General features: G+C 57.4%; 7 protein-coding genes across 7 annotated transcripts; 6 read left to right on the forward strand and 1 right to left on the reverse strand.

Annotated features, from left to right (window-relative positions):
- Positions 1–1,887: 1,887 nt before the first annotated feature.
- On the forward strand, positions 1,888–4,893 carry KVR01_006227 (uncharacterized protein; the record flags this gene model as incomplete). Its single annotated transcript, XM_044789323.1, has 3 exons — positions 1,888–1,968; positions 2,165–3,396; positions 3,483–4,893. 3 exons carry the CDS (start codon positions 1,888–1,890, stop codon positions 4,891–4,893), a joined length of 2,724 nt encoding a protein of 907 aa, XP_044645030.1.
- Positions 4,894–5,562: 669 nt separating this feature from the next.
- Positions 5,563–6,366, forward strand: KVR01_006342 (uncharacterized protein; the record flags this gene model as incomplete). Its single annotated transcript, XM_044786199.1, has 1 exon — positions 5,563–6,366. One exon carries the CDS (start codon positions 5,563–5,565, stop codon positions 6,364–6,366), a length of 804 nt encoding a protein of 267 aa, XP_044645145.1.
- Positions 6,367–6,796: 430 nt separating this feature from the next.
- Positions 6,797–8,268, forward strand: KVR01_005885 (uncharacterized protein; the record flags this gene model as incomplete). Its single annotated transcript, XM_044791239.1, has 4 exons — positions 6,797–7,086; positions 7,118–7,743; positions 7,831–7,901; positions 7,954–8,268. 4 exons carry the CDS (start codon positions 6,797–6,799, stop codon positions 8,266–8,268), a joined length of 1,302 nt encoding a protein of 433 aa, XP_044644688.1.
- Positions 8,269–11,194: 2,926 nt separating this feature from the next.
- Positions 11,195–13,812, reverse strand: KVR01_006413 (uncharacterized protein). Its single transcript, XM_044785148.1, has 4 exons — positions 12,991–13,812; positions 12,547–12,932; positions 11,833–12,488; positions 11,195–11,769 (listed from the first exon to the last, which is right to left on the reverse strand). The coding sequence occupies exons 1-4, from the start codon at positions 13,406–13,408 to the stop codon at positions 11,292–11,294; spliced, it is 1,938 nt and encodes a 645-aa protein (XP_044645216.1). The 5' UTR covers positions 13,409–13,812; the 3' UTR covers positions 11,195–11,291.
- A 731-nt stretch (positions 13,813–14,543) lies between these two features.
- On the forward strand, positions 14,544–16,856 carry KVR01_005754 (uncharacterized protein). Its single transcript, XM_044794420.1, has 5 exons — positions 14,544–15,095; positions 15,163–15,282; positions 15,342–15,908; positions 15,975–16,310; positions 16,369–16,856. Exons 1-5 carry the CDS (start codon positions 14,969–14,971, stop codon positions 16,773–16,775), a joined length of 1,557 nt encoding a protein of 518 aa, XP_044644557.1. The 5' UTR covers positions 14,544–14,968; the 3' UTR covers positions 16,776–16,856.
- A 2,191-nt stretch (positions 16,857–19,047) lies between these two features.
- Positions 19,048–21,042, forward strand: KVR01_006269 (uncharacterized protein). The gene is made up of 3 exons (XM_044786921.1): positions 19,048–19,552; positions 19,660–20,035; positions 20,151–21,042. The coding sequence occupies exons 1-3, from the start codon at positions 19,336–19,338 to the stop codon at positions 20,902–20,904; spliced, it is 1,347 nt and encodes a 448-aa protein (XP_044645072.1). The 5' UTR covers positions 19,048–19,335; the 3' UTR covers positions 20,905–21,042.
- Positions 21,043–24,846: 3,804 nt separating this feature from the next.
- Positions 24,847–27,488, forward strand: KVR01_005874 (uncharacterized protein; the record flags this gene model as incomplete). The annotated part of the gene is made up of 4 exons (XM_044793926.1): positions 24,847–24,943; positions 25,247–25,477; positions 25,634–25,771; positions 25,860–27,296. Exons 2-4 carry the CDS (start codon positions 25,412–25,414, stop codon positions 27,294–27,296), a joined length of 1,641 nt encoding a protein of 546 aa, XP_044644677.1. The 5' UTR covers positions 24,847–24,943; positions 25,247–25,411.
- Between the last annotated feature and the right edge of the window lie 242 nt (positions 27,489–27,730).

Here is a 27,730-nt window from a genome sequence, read left to right on the forward strand (position 1 = left end):
GTGAGATCGTCCCAGCTGGTTGGTGGCGGCGGATTGAAACGACCTCCCGACACATCCGCATCAACTTTGGCTGACAAGCCTCGCTCAACAAACCCCTCCCTTCTTGTCTCATCTGAAACGCCAACAACAAACCCAAAAGCCAAAACTCCCAACACACCACAGTCGGCCACGATGCCTCGCGGCTACTATCTTGCCCAGGGACTGATCCCGCTCGGCTACCACAGCAGCGACGACGAGGAGGGCCCCTGCGAGCTGCCCAATGGCCGCCTCGTCTGTGGCCCGCACGGCCTGGTCGTCTGCGGCAGGTGCTGCACCGACTACAGCTTCATGGAGGACGTCCTGAGGGACGACGACGACGAAGACGACGACGAAGACGACTATGAGTCCGATTTCGAGTCCTCGGATGGGGAGGAACTGACGCCCGAGGACATTCTGCGCCATCTTCTCGAGGGGGCCCCCGAGATGGTGAGGGGCACCGGCAAGGTGTTCCCGACAAAGTTTGTCCCGTCCGACGGCAACAAGGCGCCGCTGGATGAGTTCCCCAACCACCGCATACACAGGATGATGCTTCGGTGAGCGGCGTCGCTCGCTAACCTCTCTCTGCCCTCGCGCCCTATACTAACCCCATCGCCGCAGACGTACCCACTCCAATGACAAGACCAAGCTCCTCATCATGACCGACGGGGCGTGCCTCAACAACGGCCAGCCCAACCCGAGGGCGGGATGGGCATTCTACGAGGGCGACAAGACCACCCGCGGCGGCGGGGGGCCGTCGGTGGTCACCGGCCGCCTCGAGAACCAAGGGCCCTGGGGCGACCAGGCCGGCCAGACGAGCAACCGCGCCGAGCTGCGCGCCGTGGCCGCGGCCCTGCGGTTCAGCTGCTGGGGCGGCGCGGGCTTCAGGACGCTCGTCGTCGCCACCGACTCGGCGTACGTCGTCGACGGCGCGACGCGGTGGGCCAGGACCTGGGTCCGGAACGGGTGGAGGACCAAGGGCGCGAGCGGCGGCGGGGACGTCAAGAACAGGGACCTGTGGGAGCTGCTGCTGGGCGAGTGCGAGAGGGTCCGCGAGGACGGCCTCGCCGTGCAGTTCTGGCTCATCCCGCGCGCGTGGAACACCCTGGCCGACGAGGGCGCCCGGAAGGGTGCTGCTGGGGGGGAGGCTGCTGATAAGTTCCAGGACCGGTTCTGAAAAGCCTGAGACTCGTGCTTTCGACCAGCCTGAGGTGGGACATATCCAGGATTGGGGCATTCCCAAGTGGCTAATGCCGGATTCTTTTTGGACGTCTTGAGACCGAATACGGTGCTTCTACGTGTCTCTCTTTTGGCGCTCCTCTCCGGGGCAACCTTGGAAGCTTGTACGAGCTGTTAGATAAGCGATCACTTTGTTTACGAATGGTTGACGGACAGAAAGCCAGACAGACAGATAGGTATGCAGAGTGGGGAAAATGCATCAGTAGGGCTGCTGGTGTTGCCGCAAGACCGAGTGGTTGACACCAGCGATGTGCGTGTAGCTCGGCTTGTTTATTATTAACAAGCTCGACATCAAATCATCAATTGCGTGGGTATCTGCACGGTGAGTTCTTTTAAGGTCAACGCTAATGAGTATATCAACATACGATAGGAACAGACAGAGCAAGGTCGAGTCAAGTGGTGCCGCGCCCCTGATATGCCCGTCGGGAACCCGGCTTTAAGAGGGTAGCATTCTTGGCGAAGCGAGGCTGAATACGGCAACTCGACAACTCAATCACACGGGGGAGCTCGTATTGACCCTGACAAGTGGGACTGCCGGAACGGTATCCACTCTGGCACTTTGCGCCCATGATATGACGATCGGTTCATATAAATAAATCCAACCGTCGCAGCCACAAGGGAAAGCCGTCGAAGATGATGCATGTCATTTTCTCAGGCTCTGCGAAGAAGAACCGGCCGACAGGATGCTCCCACGACTGGCTGGATGTGCCCTGGGTGCGCTGCTTCTCGGCGCATCCACCGCCAAGCCCACTCCTGTGAAGACCGAGGACGCGGTGGTCCCGGGCGCGTACATGATCGAGTTTACGGACGACCATGCAAGTCTACCAGCCCCGTCCGCAGACACTAGATGCTGAACCGTCTCATCGGGACACTGCAAAAGATATTCAAATGCTGACCGGCCCGCACACAGGATGCAGAAAGCTTCTACGCCGGCCTGGCCGAGCGGGAGCTGTCGGTCACGGGGAGGATGAACATGTCCTTCTCCCTGTTCCGGGGCGCCTCGTTCCATCTAAAGGACGTGCCCGACGAGCTGGCACAGGGCCGCCTCATGAAGATTCCCGGGGTCAAGAACCTCTGGCCGATCCAGTCGATCCCGCCACCCGACGACGAGGTGCTCTGGACAGGCGACAACAACAGCCACAGCACCGCGCCGCCCGTCCTGAAGCGACGCCAGGCATCATCACCCGCAGCAGCAGAAGCAGCCGACACGTACGTCCCCCACGTCATGACGCAGGTCGACCAGCTGCGCGCCGAGGGCTTCACGGGCAAGGGCGTGCGGATCGGCATCATCGACGACGGCGTCGACTACACGCACCCGGCGCTGGGCGGGTGCTTCGGGGAAGGGTGCCTGGTGGCGTACGGCTACGACCTGGTCGGCGACGCCTACGCCGGCGCGGGCGACACGCCGCGGCCGGACGGGGACCCGATGACCTCGTGCGGCGGGCACGGCACGCACGTCGCGGGCATCATCGCGGCGCGGGACGCGGGGATGGGCTTCACGGGCGCGGCGCCGGGCGCCTCCCTCGGCATGTACAGGGTGTTTGGGTGCGGCGGCGGCAGCGACACGGACGTGGCGGTGGCGGCGCTGAACCGCGCGTTCGAGGACGGCAGCCACGTCATCTCGATGAGCATCTCGCGGACGTCCGGGTGGAGCGAGGACCCCGTCGCCGTCGCGGCGCAGCGCATCGTCGAGGCCGGGGTCCCCTGCGTCCTCAGCGGCGGCAACAGCGGGTCCGGCGGGCTGTTCCTCGCCGGCACCGGGGCCACGGGCAAGGGCGTCACGTCGGTCGGGTCGGTCGACTCGGCCGAGCTGGGGCTCGTGCTGCTGCGCGCGTCCTTCTCCACTACTGCTGCTGCGCAGGAATCGAGCAGCAATGCGTCCGGGCCTGCTGCTGCGCCCGAGCCGTTTGGGTGGCAGCCTGGCACGCCGGCGTTTGGGAACGTGTCGCTGCCGCTGTACGCCGTCAGCAACAGCACGGGCGTCGAGGATGATGCCTGCAGCCCGCTCCCTGACGGTACCCCTGACCTTTCTGGCTATGTCGCGCTCGTCCGCCAGGGGTATTGCAGCGACTTTGTCAAGGCGCAGAACGTTGCTGCCAAGGGGGCGCGGTACATGTTGGAGTATTCGTATTACGAGGACGCGTGAGTAGAAGAATTCTCTGGTTGGGGTTGGAACTGCTGGTTCCGTAACACTGCATCTGTGGCAGTGGCTGATGTTGCATTTCTAGGGAGTCTCTGAGCGGACCGTGGGTGGACGATGAAGAGCCCCGGATCGTTGGGACTGGAACAGTCACCGCGGCCCAAGGGGCAGAGTGGGTTGACTCCCTCAACCAGGGCAGCGTCGTGACGGTTGATATCGTGGCCTCGGCCCAGGCGGGCAGCCTCGTCGAGTGGAGCCCCAACACCAGGAGCGGGGGCGCCATGAGCCTCTTCTCGTCGTGGGGCCCAACGTGGGAGATGGACCTGAAGCCGACCTTCTCCGCGCCCGGCGGCTTCATCGTGTCTACCTGGCCGCTCGCCCTCGGCGGCTACGCGATCCAGTCCGGCACGTCCATGTCCACGCCCCTGATCTCGGCCATCTTCGCCCTCATCGGCCAGGCCCGCCAGGACTTTGACCCCAGGACCCTCAACAGCCTGGTCTCGGCGACAGCAGCGCGGGTCGGCTGGTACGACGGCAACGCCATATCGAGCGACGTGCTGGCCCCGCCGACGCAGCAGGGTGGCGGCATGGCGCAGGCACACCGCGCCGCGCACGCGACGACGCTGCTCAGCGCCTCGGGCATCTCCTTCAACGACACGGCCAACTTCATCCCCGGCGTCAGCTTCACCATCACCAACCGGGGCGCCGGGCCCGCGACGTACAGCCTCGGGACACTCGAGGCAGAGACCATGTACACCTTCAACCCGGGGAACGACTACCCAGCCTACTTCCCCAACCCCACCGCGAACAGAACCGCCAGGCTGAGCTTCTCGGCGCCGCAGGTCACCGTCCCCGCCGGGGGGTCCGCCGAGGTCACCGTGTCGTGCGAGCCGCCCGCCGGCGCGGACGGGGCCCGGCTGGCCGTGTACAGCGGCTACGTCACGGTCACCACGGCGGCGGGAGACGGGGGCGAGGATGAGAATGAGGTATTCTCGATCCCCTACGTCGGCGCCGTCGGCAGCCTGCGCGCCGCCAAGGTCCTCGACGACGACTACGTGTACCTCACGCGCTGGGACGACGGGTCCCTGACGCCGTCCGCGGGCAACGAGACGTTCGTGGTGCCGCGGCCCAACGCCACGACGCCCGCCTCGGGCGGCGGCCCCGCGGTCGGATACCCCGCCACCGTCATCCAGCTCAACGTCGGCTCGGCGCTGCTGCGGTGCGATCTGGTGCCTGCCTCCGGCCCCGGTGGCGGCGGCAACGCGACGGCGGCAGGGGGAGTAGAGCCGCTGGGCACGTTTGGGATCTTCCCCATGGAGTATGTGCCGCGGGCGTATTTTATCAATGCCTTCACTGGGATGCTGACCGACGGGACCGTCGTCCCTGAGGGCACGTATGCTTTTGTTGTGCGGGCGCTTAAGATCTTTGGGGATCGGGAGGTCGCTGAGGATAGCGAGGTGGTTCGGACGGTGCCTTTCACTCTGAAATATGAGTCTTGATCTTTTTTATGAGGTGTGTATATGAGTGATTTTATTCTTGGTGTAGATAATGAATCAGATATTGGATATTCTTCTTCAATTTGTTCCGTTAAAGCATACCTAGGTAGGACACCTGCACTGTACATGATTCCGAGGCATGGTGCTCTGGAATTATGAATACTAGGGAACCATCAAGTTGAAGGACTGCTGGGCTGAGGTCACTGCCAACTCCAAGGCAATGCTCATTCGACGAGAGATCCCGTTCGGCCCCGCCATCGCCACGGAACGGGATGGATGTCAACGGCTGAACCGCCCTTAATTTCTGTGATCCGCCAGTAAAAGGCCTGCCGTGGAATCTCACCAAGTCAGAGGCGGGAGGTTCGATCCAGAACCCGTCTTCACACCCGGACCGGGTCTTGGCAGCCGGGTCACGGTCAAGGTGAAAGGAGGATGTGACGAGCCGCGTCGGGCGGGCGAGCGTCGAGCCTTTTGGCTTTCTTTGACAGCCCATCTGTCTTATTTCTTGAACTTGCCCATCCAAGGCAGCCCTCCGTCCACACAAACTTGGAAGCTGCCCTCCAAGCCCCTATAATATCATCACACTCGCTTCACCGACTTGGACCATCAGACCTTGTCTGTTCACACAGAGACACCAACGACGCCGCGGGAAAACAAAAACCATCAGCAACGATGCCGCACCCAACCCCCAAGCTCACCCGCACCTGCACCATCCTCGCCCTCCTCGCCCTCCTCTCGCCCCTCCCCGCCCTCGCGAGGACAGACCTCGCCGGCTGCGCCTCCTTCACCAGCATGGTGACGGTCGACCCCACGGCCCACGGCTACGGCAACGTCTACCCCTCCGTCGTGTACTACGTCCCCGACACCCTCGAGATCTGCGCCGCCCCGGACTGCGGCGGCGGCCGCGCGCCCCCCAAGACCGGCGTGCCGGGGTGCCCGCTGTACTCGGGCACCGCGGCGCCGGGGACCAGCTTCCTCGCGGCCGACCCGCTGGCCCCGGCGCCGACCCTGGGCGCTGCTGAGGCCCAGGCCCCTTCGCATGCAGACGGGGTCAGCCCTGGGACTGTGACTGCTGCTGCTGCTGCTGAGACGACGGGTGGCGTCCACGCTGCCGGCGCTACGGGGTCGGGGGAGGAGGAGGAGGCGCATGTGGCGGTGCCCGAGGTGTCCGAGTCTGAGTCCGAGGCCGAGGCTGGCTCGAGCACGGTCACGGTGCGTGTGGCGACGGTCACGTCTACCCTGGGGCCGGTGAGCGTCAGCCCTGTTGGGACCCCCGCCGGGCCAGGACTCGGAGGAGTCCCGCATACAAATGGGACGGGGTCGACGGGTGTGAAGGGGAACGGGACTGGGGGTGTGGCTGGGAATGGAACGGGGCCGCCTGGCAAGCCGCTTGATACTACTGCGTCTGGGAATGTGTTGGGGGTTACCATGGCTGGGCTGTCTTTGGCCCTCGCTGCGGCTGCTTTTGTTTTGTGAGATTGGGACGGGATCCATGGATGTTTGGTGTGTATTTGTGTTTGTGTGATGAGTTAGTGAGTGACTAAGTCGATATTCTGTTCTATCTACTTCAGTACATATGCATGACTTCCATGGTCTTGGCTGTCACATTTGAATAACTACTACCAGCCTATGGCCAGTTTAGTGTCACGTTTTGCACGTATAGTGCGGTGCTATTATTCGTGACACCAGCCAACTTATAGAAGCAATTAATGCTGTACCACGCCTATTGCGGAGTACTAGTGCTGACTCCGAGATGCTCGCAACGCGAATGTCTCCTAACATGTGAACAATATATTGGTCATATGTCGGTCAAAGCCGCCATCGAATTATCAAAACCCCAGCACCACGCCACCACGCAACATCACCTGGCAGATACTCATTCAGGAATTCTATCGACTGGGGAACAATGTATTCTCCATACCTTCTTGGGTATCTCCCAGATACTACATGGTCCAAGGCACTCTCCACCGCGGCACTCGTGCTAGCCACCTACCTCCTCGCCGTCCTGCTCCACGCCCAGCTGCTCCACCCGCTGCGCAAGTACCCAGGCCCCCTGTACGCGCGCTTCACGCGCATCCCCTTCTGGACCGCCAGCCTCCGCGGCCACGGCCACACCTTCCTCCACGCCCTCCACGAGAGACACGGGCTCGTGGTGCGCTACAGCCCCAGCGCCGTCTCCTACACCGAGCCACAGGCGTGGAGGGACATATGCGGCCACGCTGACAAGAGCGGCCGGCCGGCGCGAGAACCCCAAGGCATCCTGGTTCCAGCTGCCAGCGTACAATGGCGTCCCCAGCATCTTTGCGGTCCCCGACGGCGGCGGGCACGCCAGGGTGCGCCGGGCGTTCGCGCCTGCGTTCTCGGAGCGCAGCCTCAAGGCGCAGGAGGGCCTCTTCCGGCGGTATGCCGACCTCCTCGTCGCCAGGGTGCGGGAGCAGGCCGGCGAGGATGAGCGGGTCGAGATGGTCAGGATGCTGAACTACACGGCCTTCGACATCATGGCCGAGCTGTGCTTCGGCGAGCCCCTCGGGCTCCTGGGGATGATGGACTACAGCCCCTGGGTGGCGTCTGTCTTTGCCGCGGTCAGGATGCTGCCGTTCCTGCAGATCTGTGCGTATTACCCCGTGCTGGGGCGTCTGTTGCACTGGCTCGAGCCGGGCTGGGCGAGGGAGATGAGGGGCGCCCACTTCAGGCACTCGGCGGACCGCGTGGACCGCCGGCTTGCGGACGGGAGCGACAAACCTGACATTTGGAACCTGCTGTTGTCGGAGGACGGCAAGGGGCACCGGCTCACGCTGGACGAGATGCACTCGAACGCCGAGGGCTTCATGCTGGCGGGCACGGAAACGACGGGTAAGATATTGATATTCCTACCCTTCCAGTGGCATGATTTAGCCTCAGACATGTGTTAAAAACTAACTAACTGGCCTCAAACCGCAGCCACGCTGATGAGCGGCCTCCTGTACCACCTCCTCACGAACCCGGACAAGCTCGCCCTCCTCCGCGCCGAGGTCCGCACCTCCTTCACCTCGAGCGACGAGATCACCATGGAGCGTCCACCAGGTGGCGGCGTACCGCTCGCCGGCCAACTTCATGCGCCCGGGCCGCTTCGCGCCCGAGAAGTGGCTGGGCGATGCCGAGTACGCCGCGGACAGGAGGGACGCCCTCCAGCCCTTCTCGTTTGGGCCCCGCAACTGCGTCGGGGTGAGCTTTGCCTGGCACGAGGTGAGGCTTGTCGTCGGCAGGCTCGTCTTCAGCTTTGACTTTGAGCTTTGTGAGGAGAGTCGTGATTGGGCGAGGCAGAGGGTCTTTGTCCTCTGGGAGAAGAATCCTTTGTATCTACGTGTCAAACCTTTTGGTGAGGTGAGGGCCCAGTAGAGCGATGCTCCTTACCGACTTCCTAGGTAGCCTTTTGGGTCTGGCCTGCATTCTTCTTAAGGATCTGCTCGCTATATGTACCCTTGGCCATGGTTATCTATTTGAACAGGCCTGCCAGCAGTCTTGGAGTGTATGTGGCTGTGCTTTAATATTCACTATGATGGCCATTGAATGAGATTACAGACCGAATCTTGTGAAAGGTAAGGGAAAAAGCAAACTCAATACTGGGCCACCCATAATGGCTGCTGATATGAACACCGACAGTAAGCGTGGTTTTGTTTTTAATCCCCATACATATAAAATGTACCTGGCGCCTTCATACAGTGGTAAACGCTCAAGACCTAGCGTTTTTTTTTTTTTAAAAAAAAAGCACAGTGCCAGTAACAGTGGAAAGAGAATACAGTACGTGTTACGGAACCCAACCATGGGATTTGTGAGACGTCCAACACCGCATCGAACATCGTGACGGCATTTTCAGAAGTATCCGAGGCGACATTCGAGACGCCAGTCGAAGTGCCGATCAATACAACTCGCGTCGCAAATCCAGACATGGAAGATATCGGAAATCAGGGGACAAGTACAAGGAGAAGGACAATTCGAGGAACAACTACAAGTCAGCGAGCAAGCCGGATCGCAAGCGTTTGATCTCCTCGGACTTGGACATGCTGTCCCCGCCAAAGCGACAGCACCGGCAGGCCGAAGTATTTCCGGATGACCAAGCCGGAGTCCCATTCGAGTGGCAAAGTTCCATGTTTTGTGGAAAAAGAATAGGTCCCCAAGGGCTCGCAGGCGGACCGAAATACAATATCTGGTCAAAGGGTACTGGTTCCGCGGTGCCTGGATATTGCTTGTATTGCTTGTTGACAGGGAATGGTCAAGCCGCAATGATTGCCACAATGGAAATTCCAGTCCGGTCTTTGAATTGTGTTTGTCGCGGTTGAGTTGAAATCCGCAACATACTGGTAGTGCTGTTTGACGGCTTTCATGCCAGGTTAGGCATGTCCGTCAGACCTTCGGGCTATTTAAGCCGACTTCGGCTTCGATGACATCAAAGCATTCCAGCCAAAGCTCTCAGGCCTTGTATAGAACGAGCTGTGCCTGAAAATTCTGGCATTTACATATCGCAAACAGTTGGTATCACTCACAAGCATGCCCGGCCAGGCAAGGTACTTAGCTTAGTAGGCCCCCCTATACCGGCGTTAGGTCTGTTCCAAAGAATTAGACCATGCTTGCCCAAAGGATCGGTGGTGACATCCTCTGCATACGCCTCTGGCGTGGCAAACTTTACGGCGCCGTTTCATGAACGCGCGATCCAACACTTGAGCCCTGCACTGGCAGGGCGGGTACATGCTGCCGGGTGGCATCTTGTTGCCCCTCGATATGTTTGACGATACAGCCCCTATTCTAGTATGAACGATCGTATTATTAACGCCGAATGGAACAATAAGCTCGGTTCGAATCCTCTTAGAGGAAGACTCCAATGGCCGCCTTGCTAGTGTTTTAGGACACCTGGTGTCAAGCAGCACGAGGCTGAGGCCACGTGCCCACACACTGTATTCTCTCCATACTGTTATTACATATCTAGCATTGTACTTTTTTAAACGCTGGTCTAGCGCGTTTACCACCATATGAAGGCGTTATATGTTCTATATATATGGGGGTTAGAAATAAAACCATATTTTCATGGACACGTAATTCTCGACTTGAGCCCTGCATGGCGAGTGCTATTACATGTTTCCGGGTGGCATCTTGTCGCCTGGGTGCTCCGCCCTCGATATGTTTGACGATACAGCCCCTGTTCTAGTGTGAACGACCGTATCAGCATCAGCGAATGGGGTAACAAGCTCGGTTCGAACCTTCTCCGAGAAAGCCCCAACGGCCGCCTTGCTGGCATTGTAGGACGCCTGGAATGGAGGCAAAAAAGGCCTCATTCACAGATCCCGTGGCCGCGAGTGTTCCACTTGTCCTGGAAGAGGAGCGGCAAAGGCGCCTGGGTCACAAAATGCCGCCGACATTCCCGAGGTGGCCTCGAAGACACGGCGGAGGCCGTCAACGGCGCAGTCCGCGGGCTGACGACATTGGACGCAGGCGTTGTCGCCGAGTATCTCCAGACCGCAACCGTCGGTGGCCTCTCGGCGCTCGGATGGTTCGGCCGCCCATGGCCATAGCACTTGGCCAGGGCACTCCGAGTCAGTGGCGTCCAGGGTGAAGCCGCGGGTGGCGTCGATGTCGTGCATAGGGAGAGACGGGTCTTGACTCGGCGCCTCGCGCACCCCGTCCCCCCCCCCCCCCCACCCCGTTCGAGCCGTTGTGCGCTAGACCGGGCTTTTAAGAATAGCGAAACCTAATTCGACCCGGCCCCTTGTCTGCTGCGGCAAGGGGCAGGGGGAGGCTGGGCTGCCGGATTTAGAGTTCATCTGAATCGTCATCCGCCTCGCGCGGCGATAAAGTTTCGGGAACTTCCGGCCTGGCGCATGGGGGAGGGTAGTCGTGGGTGCGTGGCTCGGTAGTGAATCGATACGCGAGAGGTTCTTGTTTCGACGACATTCTGGGGAGGTGATGTGGGTCTTTGGGGGAGGGGGGGGGCGGGGGATGACCAAGTGAGGTCAAGCACCCGCGGGCGTGTGACGCGGCTCTTCTCTGGGCTTGACGAGGTGCGTATTGTGGATATCACGCGTGAACACCACGTTAAAGAGGAAAGTGGTTCTGGACACATGACGCCTGATCGTCTTGGCATGATAATGAGGAAAACTACATCGCCAAACAGAATGGTAGGTGTTGCCGGAATTCAACTCAGTGCCATTCGATCTTGTCACGTCAACAAGCGCAAATGGAGGGGTAACAGGGGAATAAATGCTCCCAACGAAATGAAGACAATCAATACTACTGCAAAGGCACATAGAAAACTTCAATAGAACTCGAAATATCTCAAAAAGTTAAAAATCCAATTCCGCTGAATGCACATGCTACCTAGGTATCTTTTATCTACAATCTGTTTTACACCCGACAGGAACACCAAGACCTCAGTCAAAGTGGATACGCCACAGCTCCCGATCACAGCCGGCAGTGAAGTCGCTCCGGGTGTGCATCATCAGGATGTTGTCCGAGATGACCAGGTCCCCCTTCTCCCACGAGTGCCAGTACGCCACGCGGCGGTCGTGCAGCAGGCTGTCGATGGCGGCGCACAGGGCGTCGTTGTTCTCGACGGGCCCGTTCTCGTCCTCGATGGTCACGTAGGTCGGGTCGAAGGCCGTCTTGGTCTGCGGCCACGGCTCGTGGTACCGCAGGCACGGCTTGCCCGTCGTCGGGTGGTCGATGACCAGCGGCAGGCCGCGCAGCTTGGTCGCGTCGAAGGACGAGGTGCTCACGCCCCAGGTCAGCTTGCGCAGGTAGTCGAGGTCGACGTCCTCCGGGAGGTACTTGAAGACCAGGGTGGAGCTGGAGAAGAGGGTGTAGCCGGTCGTCTTGGGGGAGCTTGTCACGCCCGTGAAGAATTGGAATCTGGTGGGGTCGTTGTTAGCATTTGCCAGATGTAATGAGACGTCGGGGCAGTAGTAGGCTTACTGAGGTGGGACAGAAACCAACTCCTCTGTTCCGTCCTCCTTGGTTCGCTTCTCAGTCTTGAACAGGCCGTCGTAGTGGAAGGGCATCCACTCGGCAGAGAGGACATTGTTGAGACCCCTCGTGTCTGCGCCGCGGTCCTTCACCTCCAGCACGAGACCGAACTTCCACGGCAGAGGCGTGCCAAGCTCTTGTGATTTCGCAACAAACAGGTCTCGGTCTGTGGTCTGGGAGAAGCCGCGCATGACTATGGGGGAGTTAATCTCTGAAAGCGCCCGGACCTTTGCTGAGTCGACGTCGTGGATGGACAGCTTCCCGTGGCCGAGAGCAGGCCGGATCATGAAACCAGATGGGTAGATTGGCTCGCAGGTGATGCCGCCCTTCTCCTCCGCCCAAGAGAGCAGCTCTGACTTCTCGCGGAAGTAGCTCGGTCGACCATTCTCGTAGACCAGCTCCATCTTCGGGTCGTTCTCAAAGTCGGCTCGGAGGCCGCTGGTAACGGTACCGTCGAGCCTGAAAGCTACCGTGCTGTGCCATGGTGTGGTGTAGAATGTATCGGTTGGCAGTGGGCTGACCGAGATCTTTGTTTCACCGGTGGAGGGGTGAATTGAAAGTCGGATGTGGTCGGAGAAGGTTTCTCTGACGGCACGTGCGAAAGCCTAATTTGTGGTCAGCCCCGGGGATCGAGCGCCAAGAAGTAATCCAGGGGTCACTTACATCTCCACGGAACAGCATTTGCTTGGCAATGTACCCAAGTCCCTTCTTGTACTTCTTCCTTGACCTCTCCTCGTTGATTGGGTAAACAGTCTGCAGATCGGTCTCCAGGAACTTCAGATATCCTCGATAAGTCAGGCAAGTGTCCTCGTGGTCGGCGATCTTCAGGTCGACGTCGTAGTCACGCTTGCTGAATGAGTTCAGCAGGGCCAGACGAAAGTTCGTAGCGTTTGTGACATATGTGATGTCGTCCATCTCATCTGGCACATCGACGTGCACCAGGTCCTTGAGGCGGTTGAACTTGATGTTGTTGAACTCCTTGGCTACGCTCATGGCACGGAGTGCCTCACCATACGCCCAGACATTTCGATCTGGGACGCCGAGAAGATCTGGATGCAACACTGTCAGTATGCGCAAGCTAAGCAGTAAAGACCACGGGTTTCTTACCATTATATACAAGGCCATCGGAGATGATGGTGAGCTCGGCGCCGGGAGGGTAGATGTTCTTGATGCCGTTGCACAAGCCGTTGAGGTGAGCGAGGGCAACCTCTTCTGCCTTGTCCGGAAGGTGACCAAGAACCTTTGTAGTTGAGTTGGGCGACTTGAAAGGGAATGCGGGCAGGCACATGTTAATCACCCGACCCGCCCTAACCTTGCTGTAAATCTGGGCCAGGAACTTCAAGTCTCCCTCGTTGGATTTTGGGGTCTGCTTGTGGCTCAGTCGATAGCGAGAGATAATGTCAAGTATCTTAGAGGCGGTCTCCAAAGCTTGCTCATCCAGCTTGGTGGGCTGGAGAAGGAGGGGCGGCGTCATCTTGCCTGTAGGGGCCGGTGAGGGCACCTCGACTGCGATTGCTGAAGGCATGGCTGAGTTATGATTAAGTTTGACGTTAACAAAAGTAAAAGATGGGCTAAGCCCGCTCTGATCTCAGAGACTAAGTAGTGGTGGTGTAGGTTGGTGTGAACCAGTCTGCAGACTAACAGAACCCACGTGACCGTAATGGCAATGCTGTTTGCCTATGTGCAGAAAGAAACTTCCGGGGAAGATGTCCGGGAAGAGAAATGGCAGGCTACCCAGAAGATAGAGATAGACCTGTTAGGTGACCCGAGTTGTAACGAGGGCGAGGTAGACTGGATCACTTGAAGTGTGTGAGAGAGGAAATGTAGGCTGACAACATCAAGTGCCGTGGAGGACAAGATTAACCGTATATTTAATCTCGACCGATCAATCAGACCCTGGCGTGGCTGCTCAGGCGACCTTGATTTTGGTAGCCCCCCGAGTCGGGTTCTTTACTAATGGAGCTGTTGCCAGATCTGATGAGCGACATTAGCCGATATCACCATACCTCCCGAACCCAGGCCCGGGTATCCCCATCAGGAAGCAGAAAAATGTTTCCAGTTTGTTGGTCTCGGACTCGAGCATGCTACGCCCCAGTGGCGCCCGCATGGTTTCTGACCATGTGGGACAATCATCAGCGAACATGTCTCAATCTCAACGGCCCAGACTTCCAATCGGCGATCGCGTCCCCACAATATCGCAGTGTTTGCCATATTGCAGTCCAAATTCAGGTGTCAGAGTGGAGATTGCTTGGCAGGTTGACGCAGCCTGCATAGTCCATGTGCTGCCATCTTTGGCCGCTGCGGCCGAGGTACTCAACTCAGCCTTGCAAAGGGGAAGCAGATCCTTGCCCTGGATATTGCATGTACAGACTACATTGTGCGGTACTGTGGTACATGGCACAAGGATCTGCAGAGCACGGGCGAGATGGACCCATCTTGTCATGAACCCGCATAGACGCGCGCGGATGTTGTCGGCGCCTTACTCGAAATTGATGCAGGGCCGTGGCTAGTCAACGTCGTATCAACCTTGACTGCCAAGACAGTCCCCCATCCAGTGCCAGGCCTATGCTGGCGGCATGTTTCCGAGGTGGTACCACAACTGGCAACATTTGAAATGTAACATACAAGACGGAGTACCCTAGGGTAGGAAAAACATTCTGGCACATAAACCAGGTTTTTTTAAGATCTTACGATATTCAGGTGAACCAGATGCCTAAGCTCCCTGTATCAGGGGCCCGCAAGCATCCAGCCACTTCCCTGCCCCCATAAGGCTCCTCCCCCTCGGGCGATCTTTGAAAATAACATTGTGGAGCCCCTGGACGATCGCCACATATCCACCGGATCACGGCTCACACAGCAACCGTTCGTTGTATTTTCATCACAGCAGCCGGCGACATCCGGATCTTAGCCAGAAACTGAGTCGCCGACACAGTCCCGTCCTCTGAATATTCACACTTAAGCCACTTGACACGGCGCCGATCAGGGTTCAAACGGGAAAGCAATCAGGTCTCGCCGTCTACTACGCCAAACAGCAAGCAACTTCACAGGCTTCATATCATTCCTTTCAGTTCTTATCACCTACACAATGGGAGAATATCTTGCAACATCCCAGATGGAAGAACACGTTGACCTCGTGGTCGTTGGTGGCGGGCCAACTGGCCTCTTATCAGCTCTCTTGGCCCGCCGTCTTGGTCTCACTGTCAGCATAGTCGGTGAGTGAACAGTTGTGATACCAATCATTTCGCGTGCATGGTTGGCGGCTGACGGTCTCATATCCAGACGCAAAATCTGGCCCGCTGGACTTGGGAAGGGCAGATGCCCTCAACGCTCGGACCCAACAATATTTCGAGGTTGTCGGCATCCTGGATGAGCTTATCCCCGATGGCCTGAAGTGCAACAGTGAGTCTGAAACCCCTGCCGCGGCAATGCAAGTTTTCAAATGCTCAACGAGATCACAGCCAGCTCAACGTACGGCCAGGGAGAGTGGAAGTCGCGCCAGAACAAGTGGTGGGTAGGCCTCGAGCACTGCCTGCACAAGAACTTCCTCATGATCGGCCAGCCCGTGATCGAGAGCATCTTGACGCAGCGGCTGAAGGAGGTCGGCACGAGCGTGCACTACAGCGAGAACGTGAGCGGCATCGAGGAGTCGGACGACAGCGTCTCAGTGTCAACCGACCTCGGCCGCAAGATCTACGCAAAGTACGCCGTCGCAGCCGATGGGGCCCGCTCCACCATCCGCAGCGCCCTCGGCATCAGCTTCACCGGCACCAAGCCCGAGATGCTGTGGGCGGTCCTCGACACCTTTATCGAGACCGACTTCCCGGTCTCTCCCGAGATCGTGACGTTCGAGCTGAACGGTGAGGCACGCGTCTCCTGGATCCCCAGGGAGCGCGGCATGGCCCGGTTCTATGTTCTCCTGAAGGGCGGCGAGGTCACCCAGGAGAGGGCGGAAGCCAGCATCCGGGAGCATCTCGCGCCGCACAAGGTGGAGTTCAAGAAGACGGAGTGGTTTAGCACATTTGACGGTAAGTTCCTATTAGTCAGTCACATTTCCTCATAAGGATGGTGGGTCTAACGGCGGCTCAAAACAGTCAAGGAGAGGATAGCGGGCACCTTCGTCACAAAAGAGGGCAGGGGCCGCATCCTTCTGGCGGGAGACGCCGCGCATGTGCATTCTGTCAACGGCGGACAGGGGTTGAATACCGGCGTCGCAGATGCATTCGCCCTCAGCTGGCGGGTCGCCACGGCGGTCAAAAATCAGAGGCTGACACCGGATGGCGCGCTTAAGCTCATCCGCAGCTACGACACGGAGAGGAGGACGGTTGCGCAGAACGTCATTGACGTGGCAGCCGCCCTGGTCAGGGACACCGTCAGGACTGCTACAAAGTATGTCTCGACGATTGAGAAGAACGCGGGTTACATTACGGGTATGTCTTACCTCGGGGTCCGAACCGTGCGGGGATCTCACTGATTAACTTTTGCTAGGGATGGGAGTCTCCTACGACGAGGTCGGGTCAGAGCTTATCCAGAACTCCAGCAGCGGGCTCTGGATAGCCGGCAAGCGGTGCCCTGACATTGAGCTCACGCCGGTGGCCTCCGAGTCGAAACAGGCCACTCGGCTTTACTCGATCGTTGAGTACGGAAAGTTTCTTGTTCTGTCAATCGGCGGATCCCCTGAAGAGGGAAGTACATCCAGCTTCGAGGACGTCGCCAGGGTCCTGACTTTGCTCCCCGAAGGCGCCGCTGCGTCACCGTCGACCGGGGAGGCCTTCAGCTCGGGCCTGATCGGGTCGGGCGAGTCATTCACTGTCGTCATCCGTCCCGACATGTATATCGGGTATGTGGGGACTGGAAGCGGCTGGAGGGACTACTTGGGCACGGTCTTTGCATAATTCTGGGAACAGGATGGAATAGAAATTGTATCATCATTAGACTACCATGTTTTGTAATTCGCAACTCACGATTTGTGTAAATAAATGTGTACCCGCGTGTGTATACGGATAAGCGCTTAGATACCCCTGCCTAGGTGCCAGATGACCATGCGGAATTCTGTACAAGATAGGCAGGTAGCTGTATGCTTGGGTGGAATATTGAATCCTTTCTGAGGTCTTCCAGGGGCACTACTACTAGGTGCTTGGGGTCGTGTTCATCCCATCTGGCCAGAAGGTCAACTGGTCTGGTTCTGACGTGGGTGCCCAGGCGATAAGATCTTGTTAACATACTTAGTGTTTCCCCACAAAAGCCGCTCTGGGATGCCCTGACCCTGTTTGCAGGTGTCAGAAGGTGTCATCTCTGAGGGCATTGCCCCTTTTGGCAGTGAAACAGAGAATGCCACCCTGCCATTCTATACTGTAGTACCTAGGTAGCCTGGTAGCTCGCCGGGCCCTACCACGGTACTGTGCCCCCCACATGGCTCATTCGGCCCCAGATCTGCACTGCCGGGGGCTAAGCCGTGGCAGCCAAACTGCCACAATACCAAGGTGTTCGAGAGCCGACGGTTTTAGCAAACATGCATAATAATTTAAACAGCGCACCGGGAATTCCGATGTCACGTATTTGCACAACGATTCAGGGACCTTGGACCAACTGACTGACGCCGTCATCCATGACAGACTCCTCTCTGTGGGTATTTCGAGTCTGCTCACGTTTGCCAACAAAAATATTATTAGCACATCACAAGAGGCCCAGCATGAGCTCAGCCGCCTTAACATCCTTCCTCTCTGGGCTGGCGATATCTATGGCAGGGGTTCGTGGCCCTGGGGGTGCGGCCCGGATCAGATTCCCATGTTTGTTCCGAGGAACCAGAAAATCGGAACCCGCCAATGCAGGATTTTTCACTTGTACCTGGTACACCTGGTACATGCCCAGGTGCCAACAAGCTACTATAGTATCCCAGAGGATTAAGTAAAATGGACCAGCAAGGAATAATCCCCATCAGCAGATGCCTGTAACCCGCCCAGATCGTGCCACGACTATAGTTAGGGTATTATCAAGCATTGGAAATCATGGCCAGACTCAGAAAACTAGGACTGTGGGTGGTGTAAGTGCCTGCTCAGCTAATAGCGAACGGGCCGTCGTGGATATCTGATCCGCAAGGGGGGCCTCGGGAGTCGGGTCTTCGATGCCGCGGTCGGGTGGACCCGCCGTACGAGAATTGAAAGATGACAAGTTGACCTGGGCAGGTTGTGATCTTGGGTGTTGTGGCACATGGGCGTGAGGTGGGACTGTGGAGGCGTGGCTTGCGTGGCAGCTGTGGGGATGGGCTGGAAGATGCCCCATCCACCCCATCTACAACTGAACTTGGCGCTCGCAACGCGGGCGGGCGCGAGCGAGATCCATGCGGTGAATCTTGGACCCGGTTTTACGACAAGCTGCGGTGCACGCTGGGGTCCCGCATGGGATAATCGACAGATCAAAACTTACCATACCACGGGGAATTCCATGTGATATCTGCAACGCCTGGGCCTGCTGGGCCTGCTAGGCAGGGGGCAGAATCCGAGTCTGGCATTGCCACCGATAGGAAAGACTCTTTTGGGTCTATGATACTATCACACGGCCACGGTGCTACACGATCAAACATTCTCCACTATACCCATCACTTGTCTCAAGTTCGCAGCGTGGCATTCTCACCAACTCAATTTTGGCAGCCGTATTAGCAACTTTTGCCTCGCATGGCGCACGTCATCTTCTAGTGCCGAGGAACATAGGCGCGGCGCCGACGCCCAGCCACCATGGATCGATAGGGTACTTACATAGGGCGAGTGGGGCGTCGAATGATGGGCGATGCTACCCGGCGCGGGTTTGCTACGTTGGTACGCCGCAGATCAAAGAGGAAGAAAAGAGCCTACGGATCATTGCCAGATTGCCTTCCTCGGCGTTTATCTGACACGTCGTATTTCTGGTACCTCCTTCCAGAAAAGGAGACTACCTTACTGGTGTGGTATGACAGGGAATTATTCCGCGTCCTGGGGGCTACCTGGGCCCGGTGAATATACCCAGATTGATCAATGTGTGGAGCCGGCGCTGCGGCGGGTCCGCATCTGCCCAGGTGCCGGACAAACTGCGGACAAAAGCGGCCCAGGAAATAGGGGACCAGAACATAACCTTGGAACATCATGATCTGATAGGTGAAATCTTTTCTTCCTAGTCTGGTACGATAATACTGTAGCATTTGCTCACTGTCTACCACGCACGCATGCATGCAGGATTCTGCATTCCACAGTACTCGTCATATTCGATAGTTCGGTTCGCCTGCACGCCCCTTGCCACATGATCAATAGACAGCTTAAGACAAGCGCGTTTACCAAGGTCCGATACCTTACCGTCGGTCCGGTGGATTACCCTCAAGTGGGTGCCGCAACGACTGCAGAAACCAGACAACAAAATTGGCGAGTTGCGAGATAGGCAAATCGTTGCGGGTCTAACCATTTGTTGTTATCACAAGCTGCTGTCATGTCTGCCTCAACAGAGCGAGATGCCGAGAGCCTGGCGTCGCCGGTCTCAACCACATACGATGCCATGGAGAAGCACTGGCAGACGCCAGACAAGATCATCGAGTCGTCGTCCCCAGCACCACCCGAGGTCAAGCCGCCGCGCACGATACCCAATGGCGGACTGCAAGCATGGCTTCAGGTCGTCGGGGCCTTCTTTCTGTACTTCAACACATGGGGTGAGTGAGCCCCAGGTGCATTAGCCGCAGCCAGACCCGACCGGTGGCCCACGCCGGCCGGGGAGGATCACGAACGCACGCTGACGAGCCCAACCAAACCCGACCAGGCCTCCTCTCCAGCTACGGCACCTTCCAGGCGTACTACGAGACGGACCTGCTGAGGGACTACACCGCCTTCGAGATCTCGACCATCGGCTCCGTGCAGAGCTTCCTGCTCGTCTTCCTCGGCTTCGTGACGGGGCCCATCTACGATGCGGGCTACTACCGCTACCTGCTGGCCGCGGGCTCGCTGCTCGTCGTCTTCGGCACCCTGATGCAGAGCATCTGCTCCGAGTTCTGGCAGCTCCTCCTCGCGCAGGGCTTCTGCATCGGCATCGGCTGCGGGTGCCTCTCCATCATGTCGGTCGCCATCACGGCGTACTGGTTTAGCACCAGGCTCCCCATCGCGAACGGCATTGCTGCCTGCGGGAGCGGCGTCGGAGGGTCAGTGAAACCACCTTGTGCAACGCACATGTCTCTCTCTCTCTCTCTCACCGCCGATCTACCTATCTGCGGATTCGTTCCAAAAAAATGCTCTAACTCGAATGTGTACTTACAGTGTCGTCTTCCCAATCGTCGTCAAGAACCTCCTACCGACCATCGGCTTCGGGTGGACCGTCCGCGCCGTCGCCCTGATCGTCCTGGTCACGCTGGTCATCTGCAACGCCGTCCTGCGCGGGCCGGGCGCGTCGGCCAAGCGCCGGGCCTTTGTGCACCGGGAGTCGCTCACCGACTGGCCCTACGTGGCGCTCATCTTTGCGTACCTAACCGTCTTCCTGGGCCTGTACACGCCCTTCTTCTACGTCGAGAGCTTCGCGGCGGGCACGGGCATCGCGTCCGAGACCACGGCGTTCTACCTGCTGGCGGTCGTGAACCTGGCCTCCATATTCGGCCGCATCATCCCCAACATCCACCTGGCCGGCATGATGGGGCCGATGAACATGATCATCCTGACCACCGCGATCCTCTGCGTGACGGCCCTGGGCTTCATCGGCGTCAAGGACGTGGCTGGCGTCTTTGTCGTGGCGATCGTGTACGGTTTCTTTACTGGGACGTTCTTTGCCCTGCAGCCCACGATCTTTGTGCGGCTGACGGAAGATATGAGCGTTATGGGGACGCGGTTCGGCATGGCCTTCTCGATCATGTCGTTTGGGCTGCTGATTGGCAGTCCGATCAGTGGGGTGCTGCAGCGATCGTTTGGGTCGTACAATGCCAGTTGGGTCTGGGCGGCAATTACTGTGGCTTGCGGGTCAGTCCTGCTCACCTTCTCGAGGACGCTCAAGGTTGGACCACGGTTGGCCATTAAGATATGATATGATGCCCAAGTGCCTTAGCATAGATTGTAAATTTGGAGTTTGGTTGCACAGAATTTATTTATGACTATACCTCTGCACTGCAGGCTTCAAAGTGATCAGTGCTATTAGATCTCAACATTCAAAGTCATTCTCTCGCCCTGACACTCGGCCCGGCTCTCACCCACACGTGCACCTCAATTAAGTACCCTTAATGTATAGTCACACTAACGTATGCTGTGATCACTGATGGGTGTCACAAGAGGCAGCAGTGCCCTGCAACTTATTACTTCTCGGTACATCTGCATTAGTGGAGCTTCCAATCAATTGATGTCTTGGCTCGGCTCAAGGAAGAACAATAGCCTGAAATCCTGAGTGCCTATGTGTGCGTCCACACTAGTAATCAAGCTGGATTGAACAACGCCTCGACTAGTAGGACGGACTATGCAGCTGAGACGGTCTCCGCCTGACGTCGTTCAACATACTTGGACTCTAAAAGTGAAGTTGCTATGGTTCCTTTGAAATATGTAGGTACGTTGTGATCGCACAAACTACGTGGCCTCAATATTGGCAACATCAAAGATCCAGTACGGTACCGTCTGATAATGGCAGAAGCAGCTGGGTCGGACCCGGGAATCTAGTCGTTCACCCGTGATGATTTGTTTTTCTACATAGATTCCGCGCGGAAATCCCGCCGTCCTTGTAAGATCGTAGAAACCAAGCTCGACGCTAAGAAACCCCTACAGGAGCAGGTTCGGATGGTCAGCCGGGATGGCGTCTGGGTCACGATCCGCAATTGGACGACCGTATGGCCTTCCAGACCATCCTTCGGGTTCTAAGAAATATGAACCAGCTTCGAGCACTCCAGCATCCTAAACTCCCGCTACGCACTTGAGACTGTTGAGATGCCAGCACGTTCCGACAACGTACGACATGTGCCGGGTGACTCGGAAGACGGCGGACCAGACCGTTTACAACACGTTCTCAATAATATCAAGGCATCTATCAGCGGTGCTAGCCGCCAAGGATCCATCATACGATGCGAAGCCTTTCTAAGGACGTCGCATCAACAAACTTGGACGATCTTGGCGAATCACTTCGACCTGGGCAGTGAATTTATTCAATTATGGGCTTGGGGGAAGGGGTGTGGTGTAAGGAAACACGTCTGAGCGCAGGACGAAACTAACGACCTTCTAAGACAATAGATAGGACACGTCATCCGTTCCACAAGGCAGACTTCTTTTGGGCTCTGGGATCGCAGTCACAGAAAAGCATGGAAGTCTTGTCAAGAGTCTTATTACACTCGATTATCGGATTGGATCCAGAGATGGTAGGGTGGTTTCGTTTCTAACCCCCCACAGGTGAAAAGTGTATACAGTACTTCCATGTAATAGTAAACACCTAAGACCTAATATTTCAAAAAAACTATCGAACTAATAATTGTAGAGAGATGACATAGCATGTAGGTATAAAGCCTTGGCCCAATATTGTATGGATAAGGTTAGCAGGTATTGCTCCGCATGGTACTGGTGACTCGAAAGCTAGCCAAGTAGTTGGGTTTCATTCGGGCTGGTCCCAATTAGGATGCCCGAGGTATTGCGCCGGACGGTACTGCTGACTCGAAAGCTGGTAAAGCAGTTGGATTTTGTTCGGGCTGGTCCCAATTAGGATGCCCGAGGTTTGCGGAACCGCTATAACTATAGTAAGACTATTATAGTCTTTTGGGATAGCCCCTATAAGAAGAAGAGTCCTATAAAGCGGACCTTAGCTAAGAAACTTGGCCCTTCCCTGTTGACATACTTACTAGCGACATCCTATGTTTCTCGTATGTTTTTCAAGCGGTGGGTCTTGAGCGTTTGCCACCGTATGAAGGCGCCATGTATGTCCTCGGACGTATACGGATTAGAAGCGAAACCAGATAGCTACCTAAATCTACCCTCGCTAGGTGAGCCAGGACTACCATGGTCATCTGGACCTCGAGTGTAATTACGTTCGAAACGTATGTCATACCTAGGCAGCTGGGGCTTGACGAGATTAGGATGTGACCAAACTACAGAGGCCGTACGTAATAGCAGTGATCATGCCGGTTGTCCTGTTACGCTATGAAGAGGTGTTGTGTGAGCCAGACGTCTCGTCCTCCTCGCACTCTGCAGCTTCACGTTCCTCTCTCCCCATCTCCTCCTCCAAGATCTGCATGCCCTTGTCGACAGGCACCGCGCCACCCGAGCAGCCCTCTGGACAGTCGAATAGCCCAGAGTCAGCAAACGCACGGGCTCTTGTGCACGTACAACCCCCCCCCCCCATGCGTTTACTCACCCAAGAAGGGGGGTGCTTCGCCAGATTTTCTACATGAGTCATGTTCTTTGCCCGTTTCGAATGCCTCCTTAAAGAGGGTTGCTGTGTCCTCCTCTGCACCGGGCGGGTTTCTGTGCTGTTGAAGGCTCCGCCACAGAAGGACTCTCGCGGGCGCCGTCGGAGGCCACTTTGGTCTTGACAGAATGCATATCGGTAGACAGAAAGGGCCAACCAGATGGCTTTCGGGTTTCAAGCGGTTGATGTGTGATGGGGACCTCTTTGACTTGGAGGGCGACGAGGGGAAGTAAATGGGACGCCTGGGGGAGATGTAGATTCTAGGAGGTGGACTTTTAGCGTATAGATTAATTGGTTAGCTGAGGCGCAGAACTACTAGGTTGCTGCCTGAGCCTGGCGGTCTGGTCCCATGGGATAATCTCCTATGTGGTAACATCTAACATCCTTTGGGGGGACTTCGGCTCGAACGGTCTCCCACAAGATAGCCTCAGACAGGACAGTCTCCCGTGGGGCAGTATTCTATATGATAAAAGGGTGAAGTGAGTCACCGTATATGGCGCACAAATTTATTCTGGCTTACCCTAACTGAATCACGACGCTGTTCCGCCAAAAGGCGATGTGTTACTGTCAGCCGGTACGAGGCTGAGCCACGTGCCCAGGTATTGTATTCTCTTTCCACTATTATTGGCACTGTATTTCTTTAAACGCTAGGTCTTGATCGTTTATTACTACTGCCCATAATATCTTCCCGTGCGGCATCAGACCAGCGCCAGATGTCGCCTTCTTCCTACTTGACACGAACGTCTTCTTGTTTCACCGTTCTACAGCCCCTCAAATGTTGGGAGTCGGTGGGAAATACTTGCTAACAAATTATCACTCGCTCAGAAGCTGGCCGAAGGGAACACAAGGTGACCCACTTGCGACGATAAAGCCGAGTTTTCGATTTTGCGGTGGGCCGGCCGGATTTTTCAGGCCAGTGAAATATCTTTGCGATGAACGTACGCGGCTTCTCTGACAGCATCTGTTTTTTCCCCGAATGACAGGGCCTGTTGGATCGTAGAAGCCTGGTAAATCGCAATGAGCACTGAATGAAGGCTTGCGAGCTGCGAGGAACGGCGCGTGATATGCACACCTGGGGGAGCATACATATATAGTGCAAGGCAACACCCCAATTATGTCTTCCAAAAGAACATCCAACGCTTGAATGTTGCCCAGGACAATTTTCCTGGAATTATCCTACCGGGGGGAGGGGGGGTCCCTAATATAGGCGTGTAATTATATCAAAATTTAACATTTAAACAAAATCTAGACATTACAACTAAATACTAATAAAAGGCTAACAAAATACTGTCACAAATAAAATCTATCAAGGGGTTAATTATATGTCAGATTTTGACATCATGTCAACGCATATTAAAAATCCCTAAAATCTATAAATCCGCCAGTATTAAATTTTATAAGTCAGCCTAGCAAATTAGAATTCGTATTTCCGTATTTCCATAGCTTCTAATAGATCATATATAGTTAAGCCGAATAATAGCCGATAAATAGTTGGGTTGGGGACGAGTTAAAAAAAGAAAAAAAAAACTTAATTCCAGCGAGAATCAAACCCCCTTTTTTGCCCGCATATCAGGCCCCTAACAGCATGTCAGGGCTTAACAGCATATCAAACTAAAAAGCGTCATACAATTTACACAGGACGAAATAATTTCAATACTATAAAATGCTTACAAAAGCCTTTTAATAGTATGTAGGTATTATGTTTTGCTTATGTCAGAAAACCCCCCTCCCCCTGGTAGGATTGTCTGCAGAGTGGCCCGAATGTTATGCTAGAGGAGGGAATCTCATGCGAGGTCATCACATCCATGGACTGGGGGTTATTACACTGGCATAGGACATGACCTCACATGAGGCTGGGCCTTGCTGAGTCGCCTGTTGCCTGGTTGCCCAGGTGTCCAACGCGTGGGTGGGTTGGTCGCGTCAACTGATACCACACCGTACCAGTTGTTTGTGAGCCAGATGCGGGAGGTGCTTACTTGTGATGTCGTCCCAGATCACACCTGCCCACATCTCAGCGAGCCTCGTCGACCGATGGAACACGCCTTGCTGCCACTGTTCATATGGATGTTGCAGCTGCAGACAAAGCTGATCCAACATTGAAGTGCACAATTGAACTGAGCACCGACATCCCCAACGCCCAGCGTGGCTGCAATCGACCATGGCGCAAACAAACCAACGAGGCGACAAACAGCTCAACGTGCTGGCCCAGCCCTGGTTCCCCAGCGTATGTCACCTCCCATCTCTGCACTTCCCACCACAATTTTTCCTCCATCGACACACACAAATCAATCAACATCGTCTTCTCACCCCCTTCAGGAAGACCACCCCCGAAGCTGTGCCCAAGATGATGTCCGATCGCGTTGCTTACGATGTCCTCCAGATGACCATGGCGCGCCAACGCGTCACGGTCTACGACCTCTACGGCCTGCTGGGCGTGTCGCCCAACGTCGACGAGGACGGGCTTCGTGCTGCATATGACGCCATCACCGAGAAGCACCAGCAAGTCCCCAGCGACGTGGTATGTTGCAGCACGTCTGAAACCCTCCAGATGTCTGCCCAAGACAGACACACAACACGTAGGACACACACTGACCGGCCATACCCAGATCAACGCCGCCTACTCGGTCCTCACCAACCCCTTCAAGCGCGCCCAGTACGACCGCGACCGCCTGGAGTACCTGTACAAGCAGTTCAGCAGCCACGAGGCCTTCCCCCCCACGACCAGCGTCCCAACCGCCAACATCAAGGGCCGCGACGACCAGATCCAGGTCTACGCGTCGACGCTGGCCGAGCGCGTCAGGGACCCCGCCGAGGACAAGAGGCGCGCCATCAGCCGCCGCATCGAGGCCGTCCGCGCCGAGCTCGACGAGTTCAACGAGCGGTCGGGCCGCCAGCGCCAGGACTGGGCCACCAGCGCCAACCGCGTGCTGCGCATGGCGGGCAACGCCCTGTGCGAGGTGGTCGTGTGCGCCGAGGAGGACCTGCGCATGCTCGAGGACGAGCTGGGCCGCGCCGACGGCAGGCTGCCGCCGCGCGACGGGCCCGACGGCCCCAGCGGGCGCGTCACCAGCGCCGGGTGCTACGGCAGCGACATCATGGCCATGCCCACGGGGACCATGGCCGCCGCCGCCCCCCACCCGCAGCCGCGCGTGCTCGCGGGCCAGGACCACGAGGCCACCCGCATCCCGCGCAGCCCCACCGTGCGCTTCCTGCCCCGGTCCGCCAGCAAGCTGGGCATCGGCGTCGACGGCGCCGCGGCCGCCGAGTACACGCCGTCCAGCGAGGGCAGCCAGGCGGCGCGCGAGGCGCAGGCCAACACCCGCGTCGCCGACTTCCTCCTGCTCGACAAGGGGCCGCCAGACCGCCGCCGCTGGCCCAGCGCCGCGAGCCTCACCGTCAAGGACGCCGCACAGCCCCTCGGCCCGACGCTGATCGAGACGCTGAGACACCCCGAGGGCCTCAACCTCGAGCGCGTCGGCGTGGACCACCCGGACAACGCCAGCAGGCAGCCGCGTGCCGGCGGGGCGATGGGCCTCGTCGCGTGGCAGCGCATCAACAACAACAACAACAACAACAACAAGCCGAGCACCCCAGAGCTGGAGCAGGCGCAGCAGAGCCCCGTCTCCCCGCCCGGGACCAACAGGCGCAGCAACAGCCACCCCGTCCCGACCGCGACGGCCACCGACCTCTCGGCCTACAACAGGCCCTACGACCCGGCCCGCAACCGCACGCGCTCCGCCGACGACCCGCCGACGAGCCAGCCCCGGGGGTACGAGGTTTCCACGAGGCGCCCCGACCACGAGGAGCGGATGGGCGACACGAGGGTGCCTCAGTACTGGCCCGCCTGGCGCCACAGCATGGGCGCCACTGCCGCGGCGGCGGGCGGCGGGCTGGTCGCCAGGGCGCGTGCTGCTGCTCTTGCGGGGGCGCCTGGGGGGCGGGCTGGGCGGTGGGTTGTTGGCGGTGAGGGGCTTACGAACCATGGTGGTGACCGTCGAGGTGATGGTGGGAAGGGGGGGCGTGCTGAGGATCCTTTTGCCTGAGTGGTGGGTGGATGGATGGATGGATGGATCAGCAGTTGTCTATCTGCTCGGCTTTTGGTGTTTTCTGTCGCCTGGATGGAAGATGTTGATGCTGGGTTTGACCGGACTGGACGGTCTCCTGGCGCCTGTCAGCGTCGTGCTCGGGCTGCCTGTGGCGGCTGGCTTGGTAATGGGCACATGGCTTGACTTGATGATGACGGCACTGGTACTGGAAATGAACCTGATGGGTTGGTTGATGGATTATGGACTCGGCAATATTGGACCTCTTCCAGCTCTAGAGTTGAGTCGATGCCTCCATGGGCGGACGAAGTCTCATGATACAGATGAATCAATGATTAGTATGACTAGACTTTGGAAGTTCTATGATTCTTCTAGTGTCAAAAGCCTCAGTGGCATCCTGTAGCCTGCGCCCAAGTGCTTGTTTGGTGCCCAGG

The sequence above is a fragment of the Diaporthe batatas genome, assembly GCF_019321695.1.
Source record: "Diaporthe batatas strain CRI 302-4 chromosome Unknown Contig00006, whole genome shotgun sequence".
NCBI classification, from domain to species: domain Eukaryota; kingdom Fungi; phylum Ascomycota; class Sordariomycetes; order Diaporthales; family Diaporthaceae; genus Diaporthe; species Diaporthe batatas.